Raw genomic sequence first — 27,582 nt, forward strand, 5'->3', positions numbered from 1 at the left:
TTAACTTTAAATAAAATCACCAGTCTATCGTAGATTTCCTTCGGGGTGTCTAGTTCAAAGATGTAGGCCACCAAGCGCTTGTCGATAGAGTCTCAGATGATCTTCTTTGCTTTAATTTCTCCGTTCTTCCATTTGTTCCTGGTAGCAGGAGGTGCATTTGATGGAGGCTCAACAATATTGCCTCTCACATGATCCAACACTCCTTGATCCTCAAGGGTTAGATCAATAGACATCTTCCATCCGTGATAGTCAGCTTTCTCACGGAGCTTGTCTTCGGCAGGAAAGAGTGTTGAGGACCCCATCGTTCTTTTAAGCTAGCCTTGCCAATCTTCTCTTCGGTGATTGCTCTTGCTCTTGCTCGGGCTTTGTCTTCACCTCAGCTCTAATACCATGTTAAGTTATGGTATGTTCTATGCTTATAACAGTGTACTTCTTTTTCTTATTATATTCCACAGATTAGCAATCATATGTACATAAAGTAAAGTGCGGATAGAACATTAAACGATCGACAAAAAACAAGCCAAGACAAGAGACACAAAATGTGGCGGCTAGCCAGGGACAAACCCCACAATGTGTGGGGAAACCCTTTGATCAAATCTTCTTTTATCCTCAATAATTCAGCAGAGAGAAATAGTACAATAAATCTGATTTATATCAGCAGTAGCAAACCCTAGATCAACAGCATCAACATTAGCGGCTTCATCATCAAACTAGGGCAGAGGATATCTCACAAACCGACTGTCGGATCGACTTGATTCCACCACCAAAGTTGTGGCTTCCAGAGGAGGTTCAGATGAACCTACAATGCAGTTCAAATGAGGAGATCTTCTAGTCCACGCAGGTCAAACTTTACTTCTGTAGTTGCAACTTCAGTTTCAGAAGCTTCTGGCTTCAAACTAGGGCAGTCGATATCTTGCAAACCGTCCGTCGGATTGACTTGATTCCACCACCAAAGGTTGTGGCTTTCAGAGGAGGTTCAGATGAACCTACAACGCAGTTCAGATGAGGAGATCTTCTAGTCCACGCAGGTCAATCTTTACTTCTACAGTTGCAGCTTCAGTTTCGGCAGCTTCCGGCTTCAAACTAGGGCAATCAATATCTTGCAAACCGTCCGTCGGATTGACTTGATTCCACCACCAAAAGTTGCGACTTTCAGAGGAGGTTCAGATGAACCTACAGCGCAATTCAGATGAGGAGATCTTTTAGTCCACACAGGTCAACCTTTACTTCTGCAGTTGCAGCTTCAGTTTCGGCAGCTTTCGGCTTCACATGTGTGAGGGAGAGACCCTTTTCTGCGCAGTAGAGAAGAGACTCTTTTCTACGCAATAGAGAGAGAGAGAGATGTGATGAGATGAGTGAGTCCAAATGAGGAAAAGTCCTCTTGTATTTATACAAAATGTTGGTGTTTGAATAGATGCGACTGTTGGGCTTCTGAACCTACATGAGTTGTAGGTCGGCTTGATAATAATTCCATAATCAAAATAAATTCACATCTCCATGAATACTTATCATAATCGGATGATCTTTATATCAATCCTACACCTCTCGACGAGAGGAACATAATAAAAATATTATCAGCCATGAATAAGATGACCCACATGAAGTTTGGCCCTAGTTGCCAATTTTAACAGTAACCCATCTATCCAGCATCATATCAACCAGCATTGTCACATAGCAAGGCCTTGACAAACAGCGCTATCTCGCCACGAGATCTGAACACAATGCTGGCGAGACCAATGATATATAGACACCCTCATCATTGTCTCTCTCAGAACATACGCCACCCGGGTTCTAAGGGTGTGTTCCACCAGGACTATTCTTATCTTGGATTCCCAGTCCTCAAAGAATATTGGCCCTCAATGACTACTCTTATCTTGGATGCCCTAATTCATCCCCAAAGAACATCGAATGCGAGATGTTTAGCCAATCCTCCATTATGTATTCCCAAGTGAAGACAAGAATGATGTGTATATGTCTCCCTCTTAATTAGGGAGGACATATCTATTCCAAATAAGGAATGTACTCATACCTACAGAAGGAATGTACCTAAGCTCGCTCTTGGCTTAGGAATTTCCAAGTTTCTTCCAAGTAAGAAACTTGTTTACAAGCTCCCTCTTAATTAGGGACCTACAACAGCTCCTCAAGTGGAGATGATGGGACAACCAACTGCTTGAAGAACTTCTCCTCACTATGTTATGAACTTCTTTTTGTTATCTAAGAGTCTTCATGTTTGGGACTTCTACATAGGGCACCAACCATCCATCACTTTCATCCATGAGTCAACCATGTCATCATTGGAAAGTGATCCATCAATCCATATTTGGCCTTCCTTCATGTCATGTTGCTTTCTTCATGCCATGTTTACTTAAGGATCTTTCATCCTGCTACATGTGCATCAGTGGTGGAAGACATCCATAGATCTTCCCTCCGCAGCCCTCCATAAACCCATCCAGATGTTTGTTCAAAAATAAAGGAATGATCATTGACATTACCTTTGTGATGGTCTTTCATCATGACATCTAGTTTGCATCAGCATCCTGCATAGATATCAACACATGTCCCAAAGATATATATTGTCAAGGGTCTCTTTCTTTTTCAGACTCCATCAGAGTCTTCATATCTTCCATGGAGATATCCTAGTCAAATCTTCTTGGTCTTTCGGATGTTGATTGCCTTTACCATGGTTGCATATTCCACGATCTCTTCCTTCCTTTCTTCACACGTTGCATTCCCAGGAGCTTCCAATTAGAGTTCTTCAATTGTAGTCAACCACCTCATACTTCCTATGAGGACATATTATGTTGATTTCATCTGGTGAATGTGTGACCCATGCATTCCTACATCCCTTTGAGGAAGGAGATCCTTTCTTTTGATCATGCTCTTAAGATAGAGCATTTGTTTATGATACCTGCAACCATATGACATGACTTCCACCATATCAAATGTAAGCATACATACCTCATTTTTCCGTTGGGTCATCCAAACTTCCTGCAGCAGCTTCCTTGATTGAAAGAGTTTCAATCCCTTGATCTACTTCACTTTTATGTCATCATACCATCCCATGAATTCCACAAGTTTGGAATTCTTGATGAAACATTTGCTTCTCCTCATGATTGATGATCCTTTCAATGAAGATTCCATCAAAGAATCTTGAGGATCTAAAGTATCCCCATCAGCAGATGTTTCCTTTTGATGAACCTTGTACTAGATGACCTTGCCACTTATGTTCCCAATGAGATTCCCAAGACCTATATCCTTGTCTTCCATCTTTCACGTTTCTCTATGATGATGTCCCGTGTTGTTGCTTTCAATGCTTCTATGATGCCATGATGCATCCCATCAATTTTTCTTAGTGAATAATGATAGCCATATCTTACAATAGAAGACTTAGGAACTTGAGAAGAACTTAGGTGAGAAAGACTATCTCAAGCATAATAGAGATCTCTTACTTCGTCATTCTTGGATTTCTTCTTTTCAACTTCCCCCACTTCTTCGATGATATGGGCTTCTTCTCTTCCTCTTTTGTTATTGTCCTTCTTGATCTTAGGAAAATTTCTTTTGTAGTGCCCATATTCTTGACACCCATAACATTGAATCTTAGACATGTCCCTTTTCTTTTTCCAAGAACAAGACTTTCCAAATTTTCCCTTTCTTCTTATCATTGTAGCATAAGCTTGACGTTGCTCACCTGCTCCCAAATCAGATTTGGCCTTTAGTCTAGATTCTTCAATCTTGCACAGTGACCATAGATCCTGGAATGGGTAGCTTCTTTCTTCCCATAAATACTTGAAGTAAAGTTACCCCACTCCTTCGGTAGTGAATTTAATACTACTGTAGTCATTTCTCTATCAGACATGACTTCTCCCAGATCTTGTAATTGATCTCGGATTTCAGACATCTTCATAAAGTATGAGGCTATTCCATCTTTTCTTGAAATCTTTAGCTTGTAGAGTTCTTTCCTTAATGAGATGACTTCTCCAGCAATGCTTACGGAATACAATTCTACCAGTTTTTCATAGATTTATTTCAAAGTTTCAAGTTTAGATACATATGGGATGAGGGGATCCTTGATGGATTCTATGAGAATCCTTTGAGCCCTAACTTCCCCTTTCATAAACATGGCAAGAGCTTGAGTATCTTCCTTTCTTGGTTTAGATAGAACTTTTGACACGTTCCATAACCTCATTTTCAATGACATTCGGATATGTCCTTTTCTTCTATGCAAGATAGTTTGAAGCCCCAACCAATTTGTTGCTTTCCTTGCAAAAAGACATTACGACAGATTCAGATGTGGACATAAATATATTTTCCTGATAGGATGCTCCTTCTTCTTGTTGCTTCCTTGATGTTGATGATGATATATAGGATAGAAAACTTCTTTCTGATGAAGGTAATTTTCTTCAAGAATGATCGTTGATCCCACAGAGAATTAGATGACACCGCTTTTTGATCTAGCTTCCTTTGAATGTTTAGTCTTCAAAACACTTTAACTTGAGTAGATGTAGGGATTCGACTTTCTTCCTCTTGATGATGATCCCAATACTTCTTTGATCTAGGGTTATGATGCTTCTTTTGACTTCAAGATGATCTTCGCTTCCATGCCTTCATTGAGATTTGATCCTTGACTGGCCCCCTTGATAAGATGCCCTTCCTTGACTTAATCACCTTAGCTCTGATACCATGTTGAGAAATCTAGGGCATAGAGATTAAGTGATTTCTCTTCTTTAGTAACTGCTTATGAGAGCTTTTTACTTCTTTAGATTAGGATCTTCTTTTACTTAGGTTATTAGTGTTCTTCTTCACCAAACAGCTACCAATGCATAAACCATAAAGAGACAAGAGACACGGAGTATATGTCATTAACCAAGGTCAAAACCTCACTCTTTCAGAGGAAAACTCGAACAAATTCTTCTTCTTATAGAGATTGCAATTGACGAATACCAAGACCAAGACCCTCGACCTATTTGACCTCTCCAAGACCAAGACACCAAGCTTCTTATCTTGCCCTCTTGAGTCAATGATAGTCAATTGCTTGCTCCTTCCTTCTGCTTCGTCTTCCTTTCAAATCTCGGCTTCCTTTCCTCTGCTTCAGGGCTACAACTTTTCGGCCCGAAATCAGAACACCTAGCACGTGTAGATGACCATCCTTTCTCCCTTGATTTTCTTCACTTGAGGTGGAGGATTCATCTTTGGCAACTCAACTTGTGTTGCACCTCAATTTCTCCTAGATCTGACCTTCAAGTATCACAGTAGAACCTCAGGTTCTTTTGCAGTGGACAACACCCTTTCCTCACACTTGTGAAGTGGATTATCCCAAAACAGACCCAAAAATATTACCACAGACTTCGCCTTTTCTTTCCTACTCCTCGTTGGTCATGAGACTCCTTCCTCGCACTTCCTATTGCAGATTGTTCCTTGACTGAAAATCTCTGAAATTTTGTCCTCTAAACTTAGGTCGAGTTGCCTATTTATAGTGGTTTGCCTCCGTAAATTAGCCGACATGAGAGAGTTAAGCAGACATGTCTCTTAGAGTAGGTTATTTACTCCATTTTGTAGCTGAATTGAAAGAGCTATTTTGTGCTTGGCCTTGGAGAGCTTACATATTGATTTAATGACTCATACATTGAAAGAGCTATTTTGTGCTTGGCCTTGGAGGGCTTACACACTGATTTAATGACTCATACAAAATGTAACATACCCAAGAAGGGTCCCTCTTACATCACATAGACTCAATTTGGACTTTTGTGCCTAGATGATAAATCCTAAAAGCTTACAATGGGAGCCATCACTAAAATAAAATTCCTTGCTCATGAAACCCATGCGAAAAGCATTAATAATAATTTTATTTTTCTTCTTTTCATCAATTACATAAAATCATATTTTCGTATGTTATTATGAAGACCGAACCTAGTTACATTTTTCAACAATAATAACTTTTTCCTTTTTTTTCTTTTGTTTGTTACATAAGATAAATATTGAAATGAGTACAGTAATAATTATGGAGACCGAAACTAGTTACATTTCCAACACAGAAGTACCAAGAGGAGATGATGTGTGGCCACCAAATCTGGAGGTTGCACTTGCATTGGACTGAAGTTTTCGTTCCTTATTTTGTCTTTTTTGTTCAACCTCCTCTATTTTGATGTATTTGTGTCTTTGTTCCATTGATACAAATTGAGATCCCTATGGCAACTTTATTTTTCATCATTGTCCATTTCCCCACAAAGATGCCTCCTCACACTAGTTTATGAACCACTATAAGGTTTTCCTCCATGACAATCATGATGGCATAAAACTTTAAGGTTCCACCACCTCTCCCCCCTTCAAGTTTTGTCACAAATTTCCACAAGGGTCTCATTGCAACTTCTCTCTCTTGCATTTCAGTGCCCTCTTCATCACCTTCCCCTTCAAACCGCTCCTCGTCATAATACATTGGGCGACTACGAGTGTGACCACTATCCCCTTCTTCCATTTCTACCCTTTTATGCCTACCCCCCACCAACACCATGACCAAAAGTGGAATGATAGTCCAAAAGAACACTAGTTTTAGATGGACAACCTGCAATAAAATGACCAAGAAGAAAGAATGGGAAAGAGGAGGAGGGGAGGAGAAAAATTACAAGTAAGAATGACAAGAAAAAGAGGGAGTTGATTAGGGTTCGCACTCACCTATTTAGCTCTTGAGAAGTTGAGAACTTGGGTAGTTGATCGCCTTTCTTCAATCCTCCAAACTCTTCCTCCTTCACTCCAAACTCTCCATTTCTCTCTCCTCCAACCTCTCACAAATCTGATCTCCAAAGCTTGTTATCCCCTCTCTTCTCCAAGCTCAAGCCAAAGATGAAAGAACGAGGAAAAAAGAGGGGGAAGAGGCTTGTTAACCTCATTCTCCTTTCACTAAACTCACCCCTAACTCACCCTAGGCCCCACTTAAACCACAAGTTAGCAAAAATAAAAAATAAATAAAAACAGCCTCCCGAGGAACTGTATGCACACCATCTAGAACCATGAAAGAAGAGTGCAAGAACCATGGTTCGTCCTACGTAGCTATAAATAGAACTGTCACGGTTCCAACAGGTCCATGGATTGTGATTCAACATGCAAAGCATGATTCTGATTTTCCAGTGCGTGGTTTTGTCCACGGTTGGGGCATGGATCCACACGGTTTGTGGTTTTGACCTCTAAGCAGTTGGGAGGGGCACATTTCGTGCAACATTAGCATGGATATTTTAAAAAATATTGTAGACAGAATCCAGTACTTCAGCAACTCTCTTAGAAACATAAGAACATAGAGTCAAAGACTTTGCAATCAATATAGACAACAGGATTCCAAAATGAATAACAACACAAAAGTGATGTTGAAAAGCATTGTGATATTATTATTTTGCATAAAATGAGACACAAAATTGTAACCACCCTCCTCCCACATCTACCCAAGTAACCAGCCAACAGGGGTAAACATGCGACGAGAAGGTACTATGATATAATTCAACTTCCTTGGTGACCTTAAGGAAATGGAATCGACATACACACATCAACCATACCTTCTACATCAGCAACAACAACCTCGGGAGACATCACAGCCACTCAGACATCCTGCCCCTTGGTCCCACTAACCTTTTAGACCTCTAGACGCTCTCATGTTATGGGCATGCCAGCATCCAAGGATCTTTGGACGCTCTCACAGGCCTACATGCATGCATCCAAGGACTTTTCAAGGCAAACCTATGCTAGCGTCCATGGAATTTAAGGCACTTTTCTAGCCCAAAATTCTGGCCACTGCCTAGAACTTGTTGTAACTTTTAGAATCCATCAAACACATGATGACAATACTAATAAACCAAAAATCAACTTCAAGACTAGGCCTGACCATCCCCAACTGGGACTAACATTCTGTCAAACACTTGGCATCAATGCAACCTATAGGTCTAGGATACAAGACAGAGCATGAATGACTAAAAAATCTTTTGAAACATGACAAGAAGGATCACCACCTTCTCCCTTGAACTGTTATGACATCAATTAGGTCTTGCATCCATCATTTTAACAATTACAAGTAAATACATGAAATAACCATGACATGAACCAGTCAATTAACCATGCTTATAACCAACATAAAACCATGGAAATAACAGAGATATAACAGCCATTAAATCCACATATAAACAAGTGCAAAAGCAAGAGAACTTAGCTTTCATTAATCATAGGCAAATCCGACCAAGTTCGAGACTTCCACATACCACCCAAACATAGACATGGAAAAACCAAATCTTTCTTTCAGCCAGTCACCCTCATGCCATATTCCAAGCATGAATGTGGGATATGATGGATAAACAAATCGAAAAACAACGAAAGGAATCCAAAGGTTAAACCATCTCCACCCTCACCAAACCGTGACCACACCAACACCCTTGCTCCGATCACAAAACCGAACCCAACTTGGAATGCCATTCGGAATCCATCACTATCCTTGAGGAATTTTTTGTCTCCTTGTCTCTCAGGCTTTACCGCAATCAAATCCCGAATCACTAGGCCCTAAACCGAAACCAGTCTCTCAGGCTTTTCTACGATCCAAAGTTGAATCACTAGGCCCTAGACCGAGACTCCTCCCTTAGGCTTTACCATGTATCCCGCCAAAACCAGTCAAGGGATTCCTAGGGCTTTGGGAATGAACCTTGAGACCACCTCCACCTCGGATTCTGAAATCCATCCGACAAATCCAAAGCTCAAAACCGAGAAAAACATCACAACACACCATTGCATCCGGAAAAATCAAGGCTAGGCTAAAAACCACTGTCATAAATAAAAAAAACCATGCCACTAACAGCAAGAGAACCATACACCAACATGCAAAGCCATGCATGTCAAAACCAGCAAGGAAATCACAAATGCAATACGTTACCTGCAAGTATTCCTACTGAAGTTGCTTGATTCTGCTCTTCCTTCCTTGATCCTTGCTTTCCTTCCTTTCCCTTTGCTTGTTTTTCCTTCCTTGATCCAAAGCTAGAGTCCTCCAAGAAAATTCTAAGTGACCAAGAATGAGAGAGAGAGCGTAATGAGAGAACTCCAAACATGAACTGACAAAAGGTTACCAACTGATCCTCATAAGCTTTTTTATTAATGAGACCTCCATTTTCTTCATTTTCCATTATTTTCCTTCAATTACCTCCTCACATGCAACATGTGACCTTTCACCTTACTTTTCTCCTATTCTCCTTTATTTTCATAAATAAATGTGCCAAAAATGTATTTTTGCCTTTTAATGTCTTTGCCTTAGCCTTTGTCAATTTCCTTAGCCATAAACACATCCAATGATGCCCACTAGGATATCTTTGCCCAACCTACAACTTGGAATATGTGTCCCTTAACCGTGGTCTTATTTTGCCTTTATTAACTTTTATTACATGAACTTTTCACTAGAGCTGCTACAGAACCCTCCCCCTTGCGGAACATTGTCCTCGGTGTTAAACCACACTAAGACCTCAACAAAACCACTAAAAAGCAAACATACTGCCCATGGAGCTTTATAACTTAGCTCGTTGCAGTATTTACACTGAAAGACCTGCTCAAAAGAAAAACACCATGACAAGATGACAAGATAACAACCATATCGCTTATTGGAGCTTTATAAACTAGCTCATGGCGGTATTTACATCCATATATATACGTCTACCAAAACATCAACAAAACATATACCAAACATCAAACCAAAATTGCTTTGCCCCAACCAGCAAACAATGAAGGATACATGGCTCGCATCTGATCCGCCATCTCCCATGTAGCTTCTTTGGGCCCAAAGTGCTTCCATTGCACTTAAACTTACTCTATGGCTTTGTTCATAAGCATGAGATGCTTCCACTGCAATATGGACTGAGGCTTTGGCTGCAACTCTCCTTCTTGCTCCACCTGCAATACAAACCAATCAATAACATGATCAACATCCTTTATATATCTCTTAAGAAATGAAATATGGAAAACATCATGGACTTTCATTGTTGACGGCAGTGCAAGTCGATAGGTAATTGGTCCTGTTAGCCCTGAGGTGCAGTGCTGCTATTTTAACAGAAATGTCCCCTGTTTTAGCTCCGATGGTCCACGTCTCCTCTTGCTCTGCTTTGGCCATAAGCATTTAAAAACCTGGGACCATACAATTACCGCAATGCAAAGGAAAACATGGGAATACCCGCAGCCGAACCATAAGTCGGACTTCAAAAAATTATACACCCGCGCTCATAAATATCGGCGAGTCCGCTCTCGGTACATCTCCTTTCCGCTGCGCTCCCCATTCTCCGATCTCCGATCAGATCGACCTCTACCACCTGACCAACATCCAGACCATCAATCCACACCATCAAACGAACCCCGTACCCCACTTCCCACCAGTCACCCAGGGAGGAAATTTGTTGGCTTTGTCAGTGTTTTTGACAATCGGGCAGTGAACTAAAATAACAGAATGCATGGCCAAAAAGGGGAAAAACAACAGCACGATGCAGCCGAACCAACAGAAATGATCATGGAACATCGTTGGCACGAGTGAACCACTTGACAGCGCGACGAAATTACCAGAATTTGATTATTGTGTTTGTTAGAAACAGAGCTCTTTGAGCTCATGTTTGTCTAGTTATGGCATCAAGTAGTTAGAAGACAAAGGAGATAGATTAAGACATCTCGAGCCTCAAAGAGTTCGAGAGTATTGTAAAAAGCCTATGAATGGCTTAAAGTTCGAGGGAATAGAGGTTTAACTTTTGAAGACTGTGGATACTTTGTTCCTACCAGCGTCTCATCTTCATTCTAGTAATACAAGCTTCTTTTGTTGTTACATGTTCAATTGCCATCTTCTCCTCAGTTCTAAGCTTGCACTTGAATAGGTTATTCATTAAGGAATTTAAGACTTCTGTGATCCATAACATTGTTCAGAAACTCTTCGGCAAAATCACATAACCAATCTTTTGTCGACGCGTTTCGAACCAACCAGTGTGGTTCATCGTCAGGACAAGATGAAGAACTGATATGGCTTAGCTTGATTAAATAGAGCGTGCAGAGACTCCAACGGCTATATTGCCAACGGCTAATTTTAACCTAAAGGACAAAGTCAAACCACTAATATTCTTGATATAATAAATTCTTATTATTCTTAGAAAACGGCTAAATTTGGTAAATAATATATTAAAAGAATTCATATGTATATCTAAAATCAAATAATATATAATATATTATTATTAGCTAAACCTAAAAGAATTCATTCGTTAACTAAATGACTATGTTTAATAACGGTATAGCATATAATATTTATATAATTCATATTTATTATGGTCAATAAATTAATAAATAATTAAACAATCTATATTTGTTATTATCCCAATATTATTTAGATATAAGCAACTAGTCTTAGATTACTATTAGGTAAATCTATTGGTAAAATATATTATTTTTATTTTATTTATTATATAAATATGATGGCCAATTCGAATTTAAATAATATGTTATATATAGTATTGGTTATAGGTTATTCATGTTTTCTTCTCTGTCTCATGTCAGATAATTGTCATCTTATCTCTACGTTGATAAATTAGATTTGCAAGCTTCATTTACTTTCTGTAGCTAGCCATTCATATGTGTTTATGTATGTATCTGCTGGTACAGTCAGGATTCTCCATCTATTCATTGAATCTATAAACCATTGAGCATTAGTGGTCGAAAGCCTTCTCAAACTGAGGGTGTTCATGCATGTCTTAAGTGAAAACAGAGTTGAAACAGTCATCTGACTTGATCCAAACCCCAATCCATTCCAATAGTTCAGATAACGATATTGAAGATTTATATGTTACCAAGCATCTCCGAGCTACAACCTAGGAGAGTTTCCTGGAATGCTAACAGGTCCAATCCTCTCAAGGATCTCAAAAGGCCCGCAATATCATGGTGCCAACTTGGCACATGATCCAATCCTCAAAGAGTTGTTCTTGGGCTTGATGCACAAATACACATGCTCCCCAACCTAAAACTCCTTGAATACCTTGTCCTGGTCCTCATAACTCTTTTGTCTATCTTGTGCTGCCTTTAGATTCTTCTCTATAACTTGCTTTTCCTGTTCCATGTCTGCCAACATATCTGGTCCAATAAGTACCCTGTTCACTGCATCACTCCAACTAATGGGAATATTACAACACCGCCCATACAATTCCTCGAAAGAACTCATCCTCAATGACTCTTGATAACCATTGTTGTATGTGAACCCAAACAATTGAACATACTCCTCCCATCTCCTCTGCTGGTGCATCACGTACATCCTCAGCATATCCTCCAAGATCCTATCGACCCTCTTTGTTTTTCCATCTATCTGTGAATGATAAGTTGTACTAAAGGCCAACTTTCTACCCAAACTTGCAAATAGCTCCTTCCAGAACTTGGAAGTGAACTTTGCATCCCTGTCCGACACAATCTTCTTCGGAACACCATGTAATCTCACTATCTCTCTAATGAAAGCTTGTGCCACCTCACTAGCTGAATATATAGTCTTCACTGGAATTAACTGAGCTACCTTGCTTAACCTATCGACCATGACCATAATAGAATGATGTTGTCTCACTGTCCTTGGAAGACCTGTAATGAAATCCATGGAAATAACCTCCCATTTCCATTCTAGAATCGCAATAGGTTGTAGTAGACCACCTAGATGCTTACATTTTGCCTTTACCTGCTGACAATCTAAACATCTAGCCACGAACTCTGCCACTTCCTTCTTCAGATTCGGCCAATAGTAGAACTTCTTCACCGTCGTCAATGTCTTCTAATATCCTGGGTGACCCAAGTATGGCTTCACATGAAACTCCCTCAAGATAAGCTTCTTGAGCTCATTGCAATTCAACACATAGATCTTATCCCTGAATCTCACCAAACCATCTATCGTGAGACAATAGTCTACATCCTGATCACCTGTACCTGTACCTATATTTGTACCTATACCTGTACCTACACCTATACCTGTGCATGTCCCTGTACCTGTACTCTGTTGTAACATGTGCATGATCTCCATGTACTTGTCATCCCGTTGTCCTGCCTACAAGATCCTATCTTGTAACTTTGTCCCATAAGAGCTCATAGCTGCTATATGATTTACCTATACCTTCCTGCTAAGAGCATCTGCAACTTGGTTCTCCTTTCCTTTGATGTATCTGATCTCGAAGTCGAACTCACTAAGGGTGGCCAACCATCTAGCTTGCCTGGCATTTAGATTCAGCTGGTCAAACAAATACCTCAACCCACTGTGATCGCTCATCAATACAAACCTCCTGCCAAGAAGATAGTGCCTCCACATCTTCAATGCATGTATGATTGCTGCTAGCTCAAGATCATGCGTCGAATAGTTATGCTCGTGCTCATTCAGTTTCTGTGACTCATAGCACACTACCTGTCCTTCTTGTGTGAGAACTCCACCCGGTCCTCTCTTGCAAGCATCTATACACACTACAAAATCCTTGTCCAGATCTGCAATCTTTAGAACTGGCGCATGTGTCAACAACTGCTTGAGTTGCTCAAAACTAGCTACATGTTCTTCCGTCCATTCAAACTTCTTACCTTTCCTCTGCAATGATGTAATAGGATATGCGATGCGTGAGAAGTTCTTGATGAACCTCCTATAGTAACCTACCAATCCCATGAATGATCTCACCTCATCCACATTCTTAGGAGCTGCCCACTCTATGATGGCCCTTATCTTTTTTGGATCTACTACTATGCCTTCCTCGGAAACAACATGTCCCAAGTAATGCACCTTTGTCTGAAAGAAGTTGCACTTGCTAAGCTTAGCATACAACTGATGTTCTCTTAGCAATCTCAACACTGCTGCTAAATGCTTAATATATTATTCCTCATTTTTAGAATATACCAATATGTCATCAATGAATACAATAACAAATTTGTCCAGTTAAGGACGCAACAAACCATTCATCAAACACATAAATGTAGCCGGAGCATTAGTCAAACTGAATGGAACTACAACAAACTCATAATGCCCATACCTGGTTCTGAACGAAGTCATGAAGATATCCTCTTCTTTGATGCATACCTGATAGTATCCTGATCTCAAGTCGATCTTAGAGTACACTGTTGTTCCCTTCAACTGATCAAACAAATCATCAATCCTCGGCAATGGGTACATGTTCTTAATCATTACCTTGTTCAACTTCATGTAATCAATGCACAATCTGAACTTCTATTTTCTTTACGAACAACACTGGTGCACCCCAAGGCGACACACTAGGCCTAATGTATCCATTATCAAGCATCTCCTTCAACTACAATTTCAACTCTACTAGCTCCAGAGTGTGTTGGAAATAATACTGAGAGGGGGGCGGTGATTCAGTATTAGCAAGTCAATAATTTTTCATTTCCATAATCAGATTTATATACGCTACTTCAGTTAATGGAATTCGCGTGTACACGCAACTGTATTTAAGGCAACTAGCGTATATCCAGTAAACTTATGATTCAGTTAATTCATCATATGTTGATCTTTAATCAGTGCATCAAAAGTTCATAAACAGTAACAAGGTGCAATAAAAATAGAACAGACCATCACACATAAAAAACACACATGAACACCAAGATATAAGGTGGAAACCCAATGTGGGTGAAAACCACCTGCTGCAATCGTCTGTGTCTTCTTTCATTAATAAGAGAATTCTGTTTACAATTTTTGTACTGGTGCAGAGTTATACCAGTAAGCAGGTTTCTACTTGCAGAAGGCTACAACCTTCTCTCGTTCTCCAACTTCTACTGGAAGGAAGCTACAACCCCCTAACTCTTGTACTAGCTGATATGTTTACTAATACGTAGGTGCCGGCCTACAGAAGGCTACAACCTTCTCTTTTCTTCCAGGGACCATGTTTCATAAATTTTCAAACTAGATCCATCAACAACATTATTCAATCATCAAATATATCTGCATCAACCAATCTTCTTTTGAAACGACCATAACTGAATCGATCAACCACTTTGAGAACCCATTAATCTGATTATTCAGAATGTTGTCACCAGAATACAGTCACCAGAACCCAAGCCAGACCCCAGAACACTGCAACAGCAAACTGAGGCAACTAAAACATATTTTATAAGGTATATGCTACTTCCATGTATCAAACTTGTGTGCATACGCGCCTTCCTCGAAGCGAACTAGCGTACAGATCTACAAATCAAATTTATGATGTATACGCTGCTTAGATATGCAGAACCAGCGTGTATACGCATCTTTTCTAAGGTGAACCTGCGTACAGATCTGTAAATGATGATTTAAACATTTCAACTATTCCAGACTTCAGTCATACCCAGATCATCATATTTACATACTACAACATGCGTCAATTATTTAGATACATGAACAAACCACATAAAGATAATTCACTTCAAGCCTTGAGATCTTGATACATCATTAGATCTTATCCTTCATCAAACGCTAAGGTTCATCCTTGGTTCAGATCAAGCACAGTACCATAAGCCAATAACCTGCATATTAGATCCCACACTTCATCAGATATTCGATACTTGCACATCTTGGCCTAATGATCTTCTTCTCCTTTTATAGTCTTAGGCCTTTCATTATACCAGGGACCAAAACCACTTAGGACCAATACCTTGGACCAAATACCTGGGGTCAATACCTCGGACCAAATACCTTGGACCAATACCATGGACCAAATACTTTGGACCAAAAATTTAGTTTTCCAATATACGCGCTTTTCCTTCTATGAAAGTGCATGTGTACATATACACGACTTGTATACAATGAACCTGCGTGTATACGCAGCTTGGTCAATAGTGAACCTGTGTATACCTCTCTTTCTTCATTCTGTGAAGACTAATTTGTAATTCTTTGTTGTTTACTTGCTATACTTTCATCTGAGTGAGTTGCCTTCTGAACTGATTCCTTGAAGCTGTCTTGCATTTAATCACATCTGTAAATACTACTGTCATGCAATCTGTCACATCCGTAAATACTACTGTCATGCAATCTGTCACATGTGATATCTCTTCTGTAGATTCATCTAGTTACCATATACAAGTGAGTTGTTCTGCTACAAGTGGGTTGCCATCAAGTACAACACATACATCATAATACTAACAGAGTGCTCATCCTGTAAGGTGCCTTCGATGCTGGTGCTGCCCCTGGCACCAACTCAACAGAGAAATCCACTTCCCTATGAGGAAGTAACTTTGGAATCTCTGCTGGAAACACATCTTAATACTGCTGCACTACAAGGTACTTCTTGAAGATTTTTGCATCCTCAACATCTTTGCGCTTGTCACTAGATATATGCACTACAAACATCACGCAACCTTTTCTGCAACTATGCTTAGCTTGCATAGCGGTAACCATCATCACTAATGTAGGCTTCTTTTTTCCCTGCAAAGTTCTCTTTTCCCCACTATCATCCACATACTCAATGGCCTTTTCGAAGCAATCCACTTTGGTCCTGTGAAGGTACAACCAATCCATACCCAAAAGCATACTATACGATCCCAATGGTAGTACATTCAAATGTGTTGTAGGCATACCATTTAACTCAAATGCACAAGCTCTTACCCAATGGTGAACTCTCTTCTTTGTACCTATAGCCAACTGTACCAACCAAGATTCTACAAGCACTTCTTTTCTCAAACCACTCTTATCCACGAGGTTAGGATTAATATAACTATAGTTAAGGTCCAGGATCAAACAAAATAGAAACAACTTGATCACAAAGCTTACCGTCCATCTCAATGATAGATGTCTGATGATCTGCCTGCTTGTTGTCCACCGCTGCATAGATCCGAGGAATGTTATGACCAACATCACCAACTTTATGCACCTCCTATGTATTATAAATCTGGGGTCTACCACCACTATGATACTATAGACAATCCCTCTTACGATGATCCTTACCACATATCCAATATTGCAATGGTTCTCTACCACTGCCTCTAGTCTGTTGCTCTCCATGTCCCCTCTTAGTTGTATTGACCTTCTTGTAAGGGACTACATTTTCTTTCTCACTTGCACCTTGAGGCCTTCCTCGCTTTGGTGGCCATTTCCCTTTAGCTTTCTCATTTCATATCAAATCACGCTTAGGCTCAACTTTGTGCTTCAACTGCTCATAACAATGTTTCAACTTTCAAATGGCCTCCTCCAACGATCTAGGCTCATCGAGCTCAATCCGGTCTCTGTATGCTACTAGTAGTCCAATGATGAATCTTTGAACCTTGACCTTCTCCTCCTTGAGGTAAGGCACATATCTCAATAGCTCCAAGAACCTGCTAATATACTCATCATCTATCATGGAACCCATCTACAACTCATAACACTCCTTATCTTTGTCATCAAAGTATCTCTCCGACAAATACTTCTTCTTGAAGAGCCTCTCAAACTCATGCCAAGTCATATCATCCTCATGTATGCCTTTAACATTCTTCACATCATCCCACCAAATATTTGCTTTACCTTTCAGACTGAATGTGGTTATCTTTACTTTCATGTTTTCTGAATGATCATGTAATCTGAAGAACTTCCTCATATTAAGCAACCACGCCTCTGCATCCTGTGATTTCTTCATCTCTCCATCAAAGGTAGGTGGCTTTGCTTTCTTAAACTCATCCAGCAAGTATCCCCTATCACTCCTCCTATAAGGATGATAACGATGATGATCATGATGTTTGTCCAAACCAGAACTAGAATAGTACATGTGTCCATCACCTCTCCTATCTGGAGTGTCCAACAACTTGCCATCTTTGATCGTGTCGTCTATGTCCGACCTGTGACCACCATAAGACCTACTGCCATATGCCCCATTAGTTATGTCCTCTTGCTCATGGCTGATCTGAAGTGGTCCCTATCGCTACAATTCTGACAAACTATGAAGTAGTATTGCATTAACCTCTGCTTGTTTCTCTTGTGCCTGCATGATTTTGTCATTGTCTACCTTACAACTCCTTATTTCTTCCTTCAAGCTTCTCAATGTGTCTGTCAAATCAAGAGAGTGCCCAACACCACGCTGTTCATTTGGTTCAAAGGGAGAGTCTTTGTAGTCTACCATCTTGCTAGCCATTTTGATCTTTTTCCTACAAGGCATACTATGTCAGCGAAACCAAATCACAATAAACCAGCGTACCTTAGGATAGTTCAAGGAGGATATCTCATCTGCGAGATCATCAAATCAGCATAATAAGTGTATAACATAATCATAACAGCATATAGACATATGATACATAAGCATATAACCATGTAACCATCAATCTAGCTAGAGTCCAGTCATCAACACATGAACATATCAACTACACATACCATGACCTCATGCATGACAACACAACCATATCACTGTATATTGATTGTACGCAAACATAAACAACATGTACCCAATCATACACCCATGACAACACACTTCACACAACGACATCCTTATTCCCATGGCGACATCACTACGACCATGACCAACACCATGCATATGCAACAAGCATTCAAGGATGACTGACACATGTGCAACCTGTTAATTTCTGGTAGCATCAGATGTTCTCTAAGTCTCAAATTTTGCAGGGAGGCTTGGGCACATGTATTCCAAAGAACCAAGGAAGTGTTTTGGGAAATTCGACCCAGAAACAATTTTATTAAAATAATTACTTATTTTTAATGGGACCCTAAGTCTAAACTTAGGAAAATAAAATAATTAAAGGGTATTAATATAAACTGTGGGTGTAACTTCTAAAAGAAGACAAGGATCAAGCAGAAATGATCTTAGCCATTGATTAGCTTCTAATCTGGGTCGTTGAATGTCAACGAGGAGATTATTTAAGGAAGCTTGAGGGTCACTTGGAATAACAAACAGAGAGTTCAAAAGTTTGATTTTCTAAAGCAGAGCAGAGGAGCTACCGGGAGAATTTAGATAGTGAGATATTGCAGTGACAGGCAGGAATAGTTGGGTTGGAGTATCTTCTCCAGGACCTAAGATACGCAGCAAAGAGGCAGAGAGACACAAGGAGGAGGCAGCGCAAACCCAAAAGGGGTTGATGTTGGGCCAGAAGGACCCACACAGTGCTTGACGCAGAGCCAAAAGGGCCCATGTTGAAGTAGTGCAGTCTTCCAGTAGAAGTCCGAGATTTGTTGGGGAATTGACGTCTGAGCTGGGAGGGTTGACATCAGAGCTCTAGGAGGCAAGTAGACTCAGCGCAGAGCTGACGCAGAGCCTTCGAGGCTGACGCAAGGCCTACACAAGACCAACGCAAAGATAGTCGGGGACAATTGGTTCACCTGCTAGATCAGTCGGGACTTGTCGAGTAGAGTGAGGTAATATCACTAAGTTTTTCTGCCAGTTTAATTCTTTGTGATTGTATTTCCAGAAGGGCATCCAGAGTTGTATTCAAAAAACTACTGCTTAATAATATAAAACCCTCAGAGCTGTTGCATTGGGATTTTCCAGGGACATTTGTCCAAAAAATATTGTGTCACTTGTGTATCTTTCTCTATTGTTTTGTTCTTGTTTTGGGCAAATTAATTAATTTAGTGAAGGTTGTTGTTGTATTACCTTCGATATTCACTATAGGAAACAGTGAATAATTTGTTTAAGTATTTAACAGATAGGAGAGATTTAATCCGCTGTTGTAGTAGTTGATTCGGTTGGAATTCTCATATTTTCAAGCAAATGACATGAATGCATGACAAACACATTCACCCAAGGAGAGTGCAACCACGCTTTGATACCAATCTATAACCACCCTCCTCCCACATCTACCCAAGTAACCGACCAACTAGGGTAAACATGTGACGAGAGACTACTATGATATGATTCAACCTCCTTGGTGACCTTAAGGAAATGGAATCGACGGAAACACATCAACCATACTTTCTACATCAGCGACAACACCCCAGGAGACATCCCAGCCACTCAGACATCCTGCCCCTGGGTCCCACTAACCTTTTAGACCTCTTGACCTTTGGATGCTCTCATGCTATGGGCATGCCAGCGTCCAGGGACCTTTGGACGCTCTCATAGGCCTGCATGCCTGCATCCAAGGACTTTTCCCAACAGACCTATGTCAACGTCCGCAGAATTTAAGGCACTTTTCTAGCCCAAAATTCTGGCCACTGCCCATAACCTATTGTAACTTTCAGAATCCATCAAACACATGATGACAAGACTAATAAACCAAAAATCAACTTCAGGACTAGGCCTGACCATCCCCAACCGGGACTGACATTCTGTCAAACACTTGGCATCAATGCAACCTACAAGTCTAGGATACAAGACAGAGCATGAATGACTGAAAACTCTTTTGAAACATGACAAGAAGGATCACCACCTTCTCCCTTGAACTGTTATGACATCAATTAGGTCTTGCATCCATCATTTTAACAATTACAAGTAAATACATGAAATAACCATGACATGAACCAGTCAATTAACCATGCTTATAACCAGCATAAAACCATGGAAATAACAGAGATATAACAGCATTAAATCCACATATAAATACGTACAAAGGCAAGAGAACTTAGCTTTCATTAATCATAGCAAATTCGGCCAGGTTCAGGACATCCACGTACCACCCGACCATAAACATAGCTGAACCAAATCTTTTTTTCAGCCAATCACTCCTATGCCATATTCCAAGCATGAATATGGGATCTGATGGATAAACCAATCCAAAACCAACCAAGGGAATCCAGAGGTTAAACCACCTCCACCCTCACCAAATTGTGATCACACCAAAACTGGTGCTCCGATCACAAAACCAAACTGAACTTGGAATGCCATCCGAAATCCATCACCTATCCTTGAGGAATTTTCCGTCTCCTTATCTCTCAAGCTTTACTGCAATCCAATCCCGGATCACTAGGTCCTAAACGGAGACCAATCCCTCAGGCTTTACCACAATCCAAACCCAGATCACTAGGCCTTAAATCGAGACTCCTCCCTTAGGCTTTGTCGTGTATCCCGCCAAAATCGATCAAAGGATTCTTAGGCCTTTGGGAATTAACCTTGAGACCACTTTCACCTCATATTCCGAAATCCATCCCACAAATCCAAAGCTCAAAATTGAGATAAACATCCCAACACATCATGGCATCCGGAAAAGGCAAGGCTAGGCTGAAAACCACTATCATAAACCAGAAAAATCATGCCACCAATAGCAAGAGAACCATACACCAACATGTAAAATCACGCATGTCAAAACCAGCTAGGAAATCACACATGCAATATGTTACCTTCACGTATTCCTACTAAAGTTACTTGATTTTGCTCTTCCTTCCTTGATCCTTGCTTTCCTTCCTTTCCTTTTGCTTGTTTTTCCTTCATTGATCCAAAGCTAAAGAGCTCCAAGAAAATTCTAAGTGACCAAGAGTGAGAGAGAGAGAGAGAGACAGTAATGAGAGAGCTCCAAACTTGAACTGGCGAATGGTTACCAACCAATCCTTAGAAACCTTTTTATTAATGAGGCCTCCAGTTTCTTCATTTTCCATTATTTTCCTTCAATTTCCTCCTCACATGCAACTTGTGACCTTTCACCTTACTTTTCTCCTATTTTCCTTAATTTCCATAAATAGATGTGCCAAAAATGTCATTTTGCCTTTTAATGCCTTTGCCTTAGCCTTTGCCAATTTCCTTAGCCATAAATACATCCTGTGATGCCCACTAGGATATCTTTGCCCAACATTCAGCGTGGAATACGTATCCCTTAACTGTGGCCTTATTTTTCCTTTATTAACTTTTTTAACATGAACTTTTCACCAAGGCTGTTACAAAAACCCTGTTGCAACCATTGGCAAAAGTCAGACTAGTTTTGACACACTAGCAAGTCACTTGCAATGCACTGGGTTATTTCATTACAAAATAACTACTACTTATCTATGTTTTAATTTTGGGTGTATTTTTATTATTACATTATTCTTGTCAAGGTTTACGATGACAACTATGAAACATTGTTTCCTCATCATCCTCACTAATTTCATTTCACTTGTTTACCATTGTATTTGAATTTTATGCATTCATATTGTACATATTCTTTATAAATAAGATGTGTGCATGTTTCTTTCTTCATTTTTCCTTCTGTTATAAAAGATACTCAAAACGAGGAAATCATGATTGCTCAAAAAATATACCTCACCAACCAGACTGGCTACCAACACTGTTGATGAGCCTGCAGACTTTGCTTCCATAGCACTCATGACAAGTACTTGCTTTGGGTCAGCACTTGTACTTTCTTCAGATACAAGCTTCCTACAATTTTCCATAAGCTCCTGTGCATACAGTCCCGAATTGATTCCTGCCATTGCCAACATTTAGGTTCCTTAATTTTATGGCAGGCAGATTAAACACGCTAAATAGTAACAACATTAGATATTGTATCACAAATTACCTGGAACAGCCCTCAAGGGATAGAATATAACAAATTTAAAGTGATTTTCAAATATAATCAACTAAACTGAGATAGCCACCCCACACAATATATCACTTCCAAAAGAAAGGAAGCTTAGTAATAAGTAGCAGTACCAAAACAAAAAAGAGAAATAAGAAACTATTTAAACAAGTTTACCAGATAACAATATCATCAGAAGATCATAAGATACACTAGTACATATATTGCATTGGATGTTCATTCAAGCAATTTTTTTATGCTTCAATAATAAGGGAATATGCTAACCTCTCTCATCGTATGAGGCCGATTCCTGAGAAATGTAGATACTTTTGAAGTATTATAGCAGAATATTAAAAGATTGTAATCTTATCTCTCTTAAAACACGATAATGATCATTGAAAATATAAATACCCAAGTATCTTATATGATTTGTGTAAGTTTAGAAACAGTCTCTGAATGTGTTGAAACAGTCAATTTCACTGCAGCATTAGGCGACTATCTAGTCTCTCCCAGATAAAAGGCCACCATTTTTAAATGCACCATAGAATTTACTGAGGGAGATTTCAAGACTAAGAATCCAAATTATATGAGCTATTGTATTTCACTTTGGCATAATTTACAGTGGAATTCTGAACAGAAATCAAGATAAGTGATTCCTGAAATATTCCATGTCCCAGAAAAGCAATATGAAACCTTCATAACCCTTGGCAGAATGTCCAATGCTTTGTCAAAAAAACAGCGGCCACTTTAGTCACTTGTTTATAAGGTTACTCTCTAAAACTCGCTCTTCCTTGAGCCATATATATTTACTCAATGTCTATGAATGTATACCAAAGCAAAAGATATCCTCCAGAAAACAAACTTAGCAAAAAATATATAAAACTGTCAACCATGAAATTGCAAAGAGCATTTAAATGGGCAGCTTCTAAACCATTAGAATAGATGTCTAGCAAAGCTATAGAAATTGTTAACTTGATGCCGGTGACTTACACTAAAGCAACTATGATAACAATGCTTTGCGACATGTTTATCAAGGAAGATTCTTACCTTCGAGTGCCCACTGACCAACCCCATCAGCAACCCCAACCCAATTATTATGTGTTACAAAGTAAGCATCCTCACCGCCAGTAGATGCCTGAAAAGTTTTGCATATACAAATTAAACTTTGCCTATCCCAAACCATACACTTCGTCTTAAAACTTAACATTCCAAACACTTTGCAACTTTATGTTCCATTGTCATACATCATTCAAACTTAAACATAATTTGTCAAAAGGTGCTGGAAAGCTGCAAAATAAAACCATGCATATGTACGATATCAGTTTATCCCATAGTGACATGAAATGATGAATATGCCATTGAAAGACGCATTGAAATATTGATAAAATTGTAATAATTAGACAGGTAAATTATGAATGGAATTTAATAAATTAATTAATGATAATAATGCATCGCTACAATATAGTAAGGAACAGCTCCCAAACTAGCATGCCAATACAAGTACAGAAGATGTGATAATACAAAAATACATGGGATGGTTGCACAATAATATAAACCTCATAACCAGTGCTACTCAGATAGCAAAATTGAAAAGTTCAAATTATGAAGGTATTGCAGTAATTTCTGGGTAAACGCCCCACCACTAGATCCAGCCTGACTGACCTCACTATGGTTGTATGACTATGATTGCTCATGGTCAGCAGGAAAGGGAACATTTTTAAGAGCCCAGCTAAGCCAGGCCAGCAAAATCCTCTAGGCTGATCTGTTCAATATAGAAAAACAAGCTCAGCAGGAAGTATAGAACAAGAAGTTAAGATTTTAAGGATTATCAGGAGAAAAGGGCAGAATTAGAGCGAGAGTTAAGTGGGACAGACAAGGGAATGCTGCTACAAAAATGCGTTTCCAATTGCTAAAAATAAAGCAAGCTTCTCAAAACATCCTAGTTTGCAAGGACAATGATGCCATTCAAATGGAGGATGGGAAAAAATTAAGGATATCTTCCAAGCCCATTCTTGATATTACTTCAAATTGGTAGTCTCAGATGCAGGTTAAGCAGTTGCAAGTTCGACTGCAAGTTGTATGAGTGCACCTGCACTTCTGGGTCCAATTCAGCAAATACAGCCTCCACACATGTGGTTTCCGCTGTAGGAGAACAGAGTTTTTTTCCACTTGGAAAAATCGTAAATTTATTCATAGGACAAAATTACATGTTGTAGATACTAAAAAGAATATGCATATAAGCTGTTCATGTTTTCACAGGACACAACTTTTTTTTTTAAATTACAGCTAGCCTATTCTTTTCTACCTTTCTTCTTTTCCACTTTTCGCCAACCTTTAGCGTTGGGAGTGGATGTTACAATGGCCAGCTGACTTTCATTAGTATTTATGGGGTATTCTTTGTCGCAGTCCGATCCTTCTGATCCATGAGCTCGTTTGATGTGGGGGGTTGTAGGGCCCCAAGTTGCAGGGATTGGTGGGGTTTTTCTCTTCCTTGTGTGTGCTGTTCTGGCCCTTTTGTGCATCCGATTCTGCTTTATTTCCTGTTGTTTCTGCTCTTTCTGCTTCTTCTTCCAGGGGGTCTGTGTACTGCCAGCCTTTTGGCTTTTTCTATTGCTTCCTATTCCATTTGGGGTCTTTTTTGGCCTGTGGACAAGCACTATGGAGGTGGCCTGTTTGTAAACATCCACGACATCGAAAAGCTGTATTTTCGTAGTCTAATGGCTGAGTCCACTGTGTATTATTGAAATTCAATGTAATACTGTCTAGTAGTCCCTGGCTGAGATCTACTTCAATGCATATTCTGGCAAAAGTAAATATTCCCCTTGTAAGTCTGTCCCCATCAATCTTTAGGAACTTGCCCAGGGAGTTCCCAATGGCAATTAAAACATTATGATGCCAGAAGTGTAATGGAAGGTTGTGCAACCTGACCCAAACTGGCATTTTTGATACCACCATAGTGTTGGCATCGAACTCTGGGAACCAGGGGGTCATGAAGAGTCCAGCATTGCCCCAGAACCATGGTCCCTTGTTAAGGATGTGTTCCCGTTCTTGTGTTGTGTGGAATCTGACTATGAAGAACCCCTTGGGGCATAGGTATATTTCACAGTTTGGTGACCATGCAGCAAAAATCCATTGGTGTAACACATCAGATTTTGGCCAAAAGCCATTAAATCTACATATAACTGCTTTGTTATAGAAATTTGAATATAGATCATTTACCTCAGGCATTGAGACTGTGAGAACAGGATTCTCAGATTTTTGTTCCACAATGTAGGGCCCTGGTAGATCGGGCAATGTTGCTGGTTTGGTTTGTGCTCTTTCCTTTCCTTTGACTGCATCTTTAAAAGAGCCTGTGCTCTTTGAGCTGGTTCCAAAGCATCCGCCCCACAGACGCAGATTGATTGTGATAGTCGAATCTTTGACAATGTCGTAATCCTGAAGTGTGTGGTTATCCTGCAGGCTGTGTCCTAAATAAATCAGATTTTGACTGCTTGCTGGTATACCGAGGTGAATCTATATTTCATGCCTTAAGTCTTGTATCCTCATCCCCTTCCGGAGCTTCCAGCAAATATGTCTACCCTCCAACATTTTGATGAATATTTGTATCGAGTCCACCTCAGCAGTGTGTGAATCTGTCTAAAGTGCTCGATCTGTTGCCAATGTTTCTGGATCTGTTAGATCTGGGCATATCAGTGCTTTGTCAGGTTCTTGCTTCGTCAGATCTAGGCCCTACATAGAAATCTCTTTGGCTGCGAATTGTTTACCAATTGCAGGCCAATCGAACTTGACATTACCATTGTCGTCACAGATAACGCAATAGGAGCCCTGCTTGGCCTCCTTGGACACCTCTGACATCTTTCTCTCAATGGACCTCTTCACGAGGAAAAGGGTGTTCTCCAGGTTTACCACAGCCTGCCACTTCGCAATTTACCCGACGAGACAGTCACCGTTCTTGGAGTAAGCAACCACAGAGGGAGTTGTTCACTGGCCTTCAGCATTGGTGATGATAATGGGCTTACCTCCTTCCATGACCGCCACAGCCGAAATCGTAGTCCCCAAATCGATTCCAACCACCTTCTCACAGACAACCCTCAGAGTCCCTGCAGCCCTCCTTCTAGATTGTTGCGGCTACTTGCTACGCAAACTGCCAAAACCACCACTGAAGACGGGATTTTTACCCAGATCGAGGCCAAAGAAGGCGCTATTTCGATTTCCACTGCTGGGTCTTTTGTAAAAGCCGATATTTGTATGAGGTATGCTAGTTGCGAACAAAAGAACATGAGTCGCAGCTGCCATGGATGAAATCTCTGAACTGAAACCCTTCAAAACCCTAAGCTTAGTCTTGAAAGTAACTTTCAGAGGCGCAAAGGGGTAATCAAGAGGGAAATGGATGATGATGAAGAAAACTCCTCCGCATATGGCCTGTCCACTGGACCCATAATCGTGGCCTGCCAATGAAAGAGATCCTGCCCCACTAGTCCGATGCTGCATGAAATGGGGGGGATCCCTCTGCAAATCCTGAAGCTCCTTTGTTATACACTTGGCAGCCATTGTTGTTCAGCTTCAAAACCCTAATCGCCCCTCAGAAAACTTCCCCTCTGATCTTTCACTATGTTCACATGTAGGAGAACAGAGTTGTATGGTCAAATGTGGGTTTTATCCCAAGTTACCAAGATACAGATACGGATTCGGATCCGCTAGTTTTTTGAAAAATCCAGGATCCAGATACGGCAAGGATACATCACATAAAAAAGTAATAATATTTTTTAAATTTTAAAAAGCACTTTAGAGTTCAAAAATCAAATATTCCATGAAACCATTAAACACTTTTAGAACTAAAACCATTAGATATATTATAAATATGAAGACTGAAACACTGAAATGATGCATCCTCCCTCATACAAAGTAACAAAAATGATCATAATATCATAAATGATAATAGTAAATACATTTACATATCCTCAAATGGATCTATATCTTTTGCATATTGCAACTCTACATCATGAATAGATGACGGGGGTCCTGGAATGTAGAAAGTTACATCAGTAGGTTGGATTGGTGGTGGAACAATATCCTTAAGTAGGTTGAGGTGAGTCATGGTATTTAGTGTCAAGTTCAAGTCAGAGATCTCAAGCTTCACATCCCACATCCTGCTCGGATCTTTTTTATACTCTGATTCAACATGTGATAGAAGACGGGGGTTGG

At 39.9% G+C, this 27,582-nt stretch overlaps 1 protein-coding gene across 2 annotated transcripts in view; it reads right to left on the bottom strand.

Moving 5' to 3' along the window:
• Window positions 1–27,582, bottom strand: part of LOC149166477 (uncharacterized) — a 277,345-nt gene that overhangs the window by 43,215 nt on the left and 206,548 nt on the right. For both annotated transcript variants that reach the window (XM_089432627.1, XM_089432628.1), the window contains exons 5-6: window positions 23,425–23,512; window positions 22,121–22,284 (exon numbers count right to left, since the gene is read on the bottom strand). In XM_089432627.1, coding sequence (XP_089288753.1) covers window positions 22,121–22,284; window positions 23,425–23,512 — 252 coding nt within the window. The remainder of the gene's footprint in view (window positions 1–22,120; window positions 22,285–23,424; window positions 23,513–27,582) is intronic.

This window comes from Pinus tabuliformis, chromosome 5_1 (genome assembly GCF_031772625.1).
Source record: "Pinus tabuliformis cultivar Carrire ecotype Pingquan chromosome 5_1, CPIR1, whole genome shotgun sequence".
Classification (NCBI taxonomy): Eukaryota; Viridiplantae; Streptophyta; class Pinopsida; order Pinales; family Pinaceae; genus Pinus; species Pinus tabuliformis.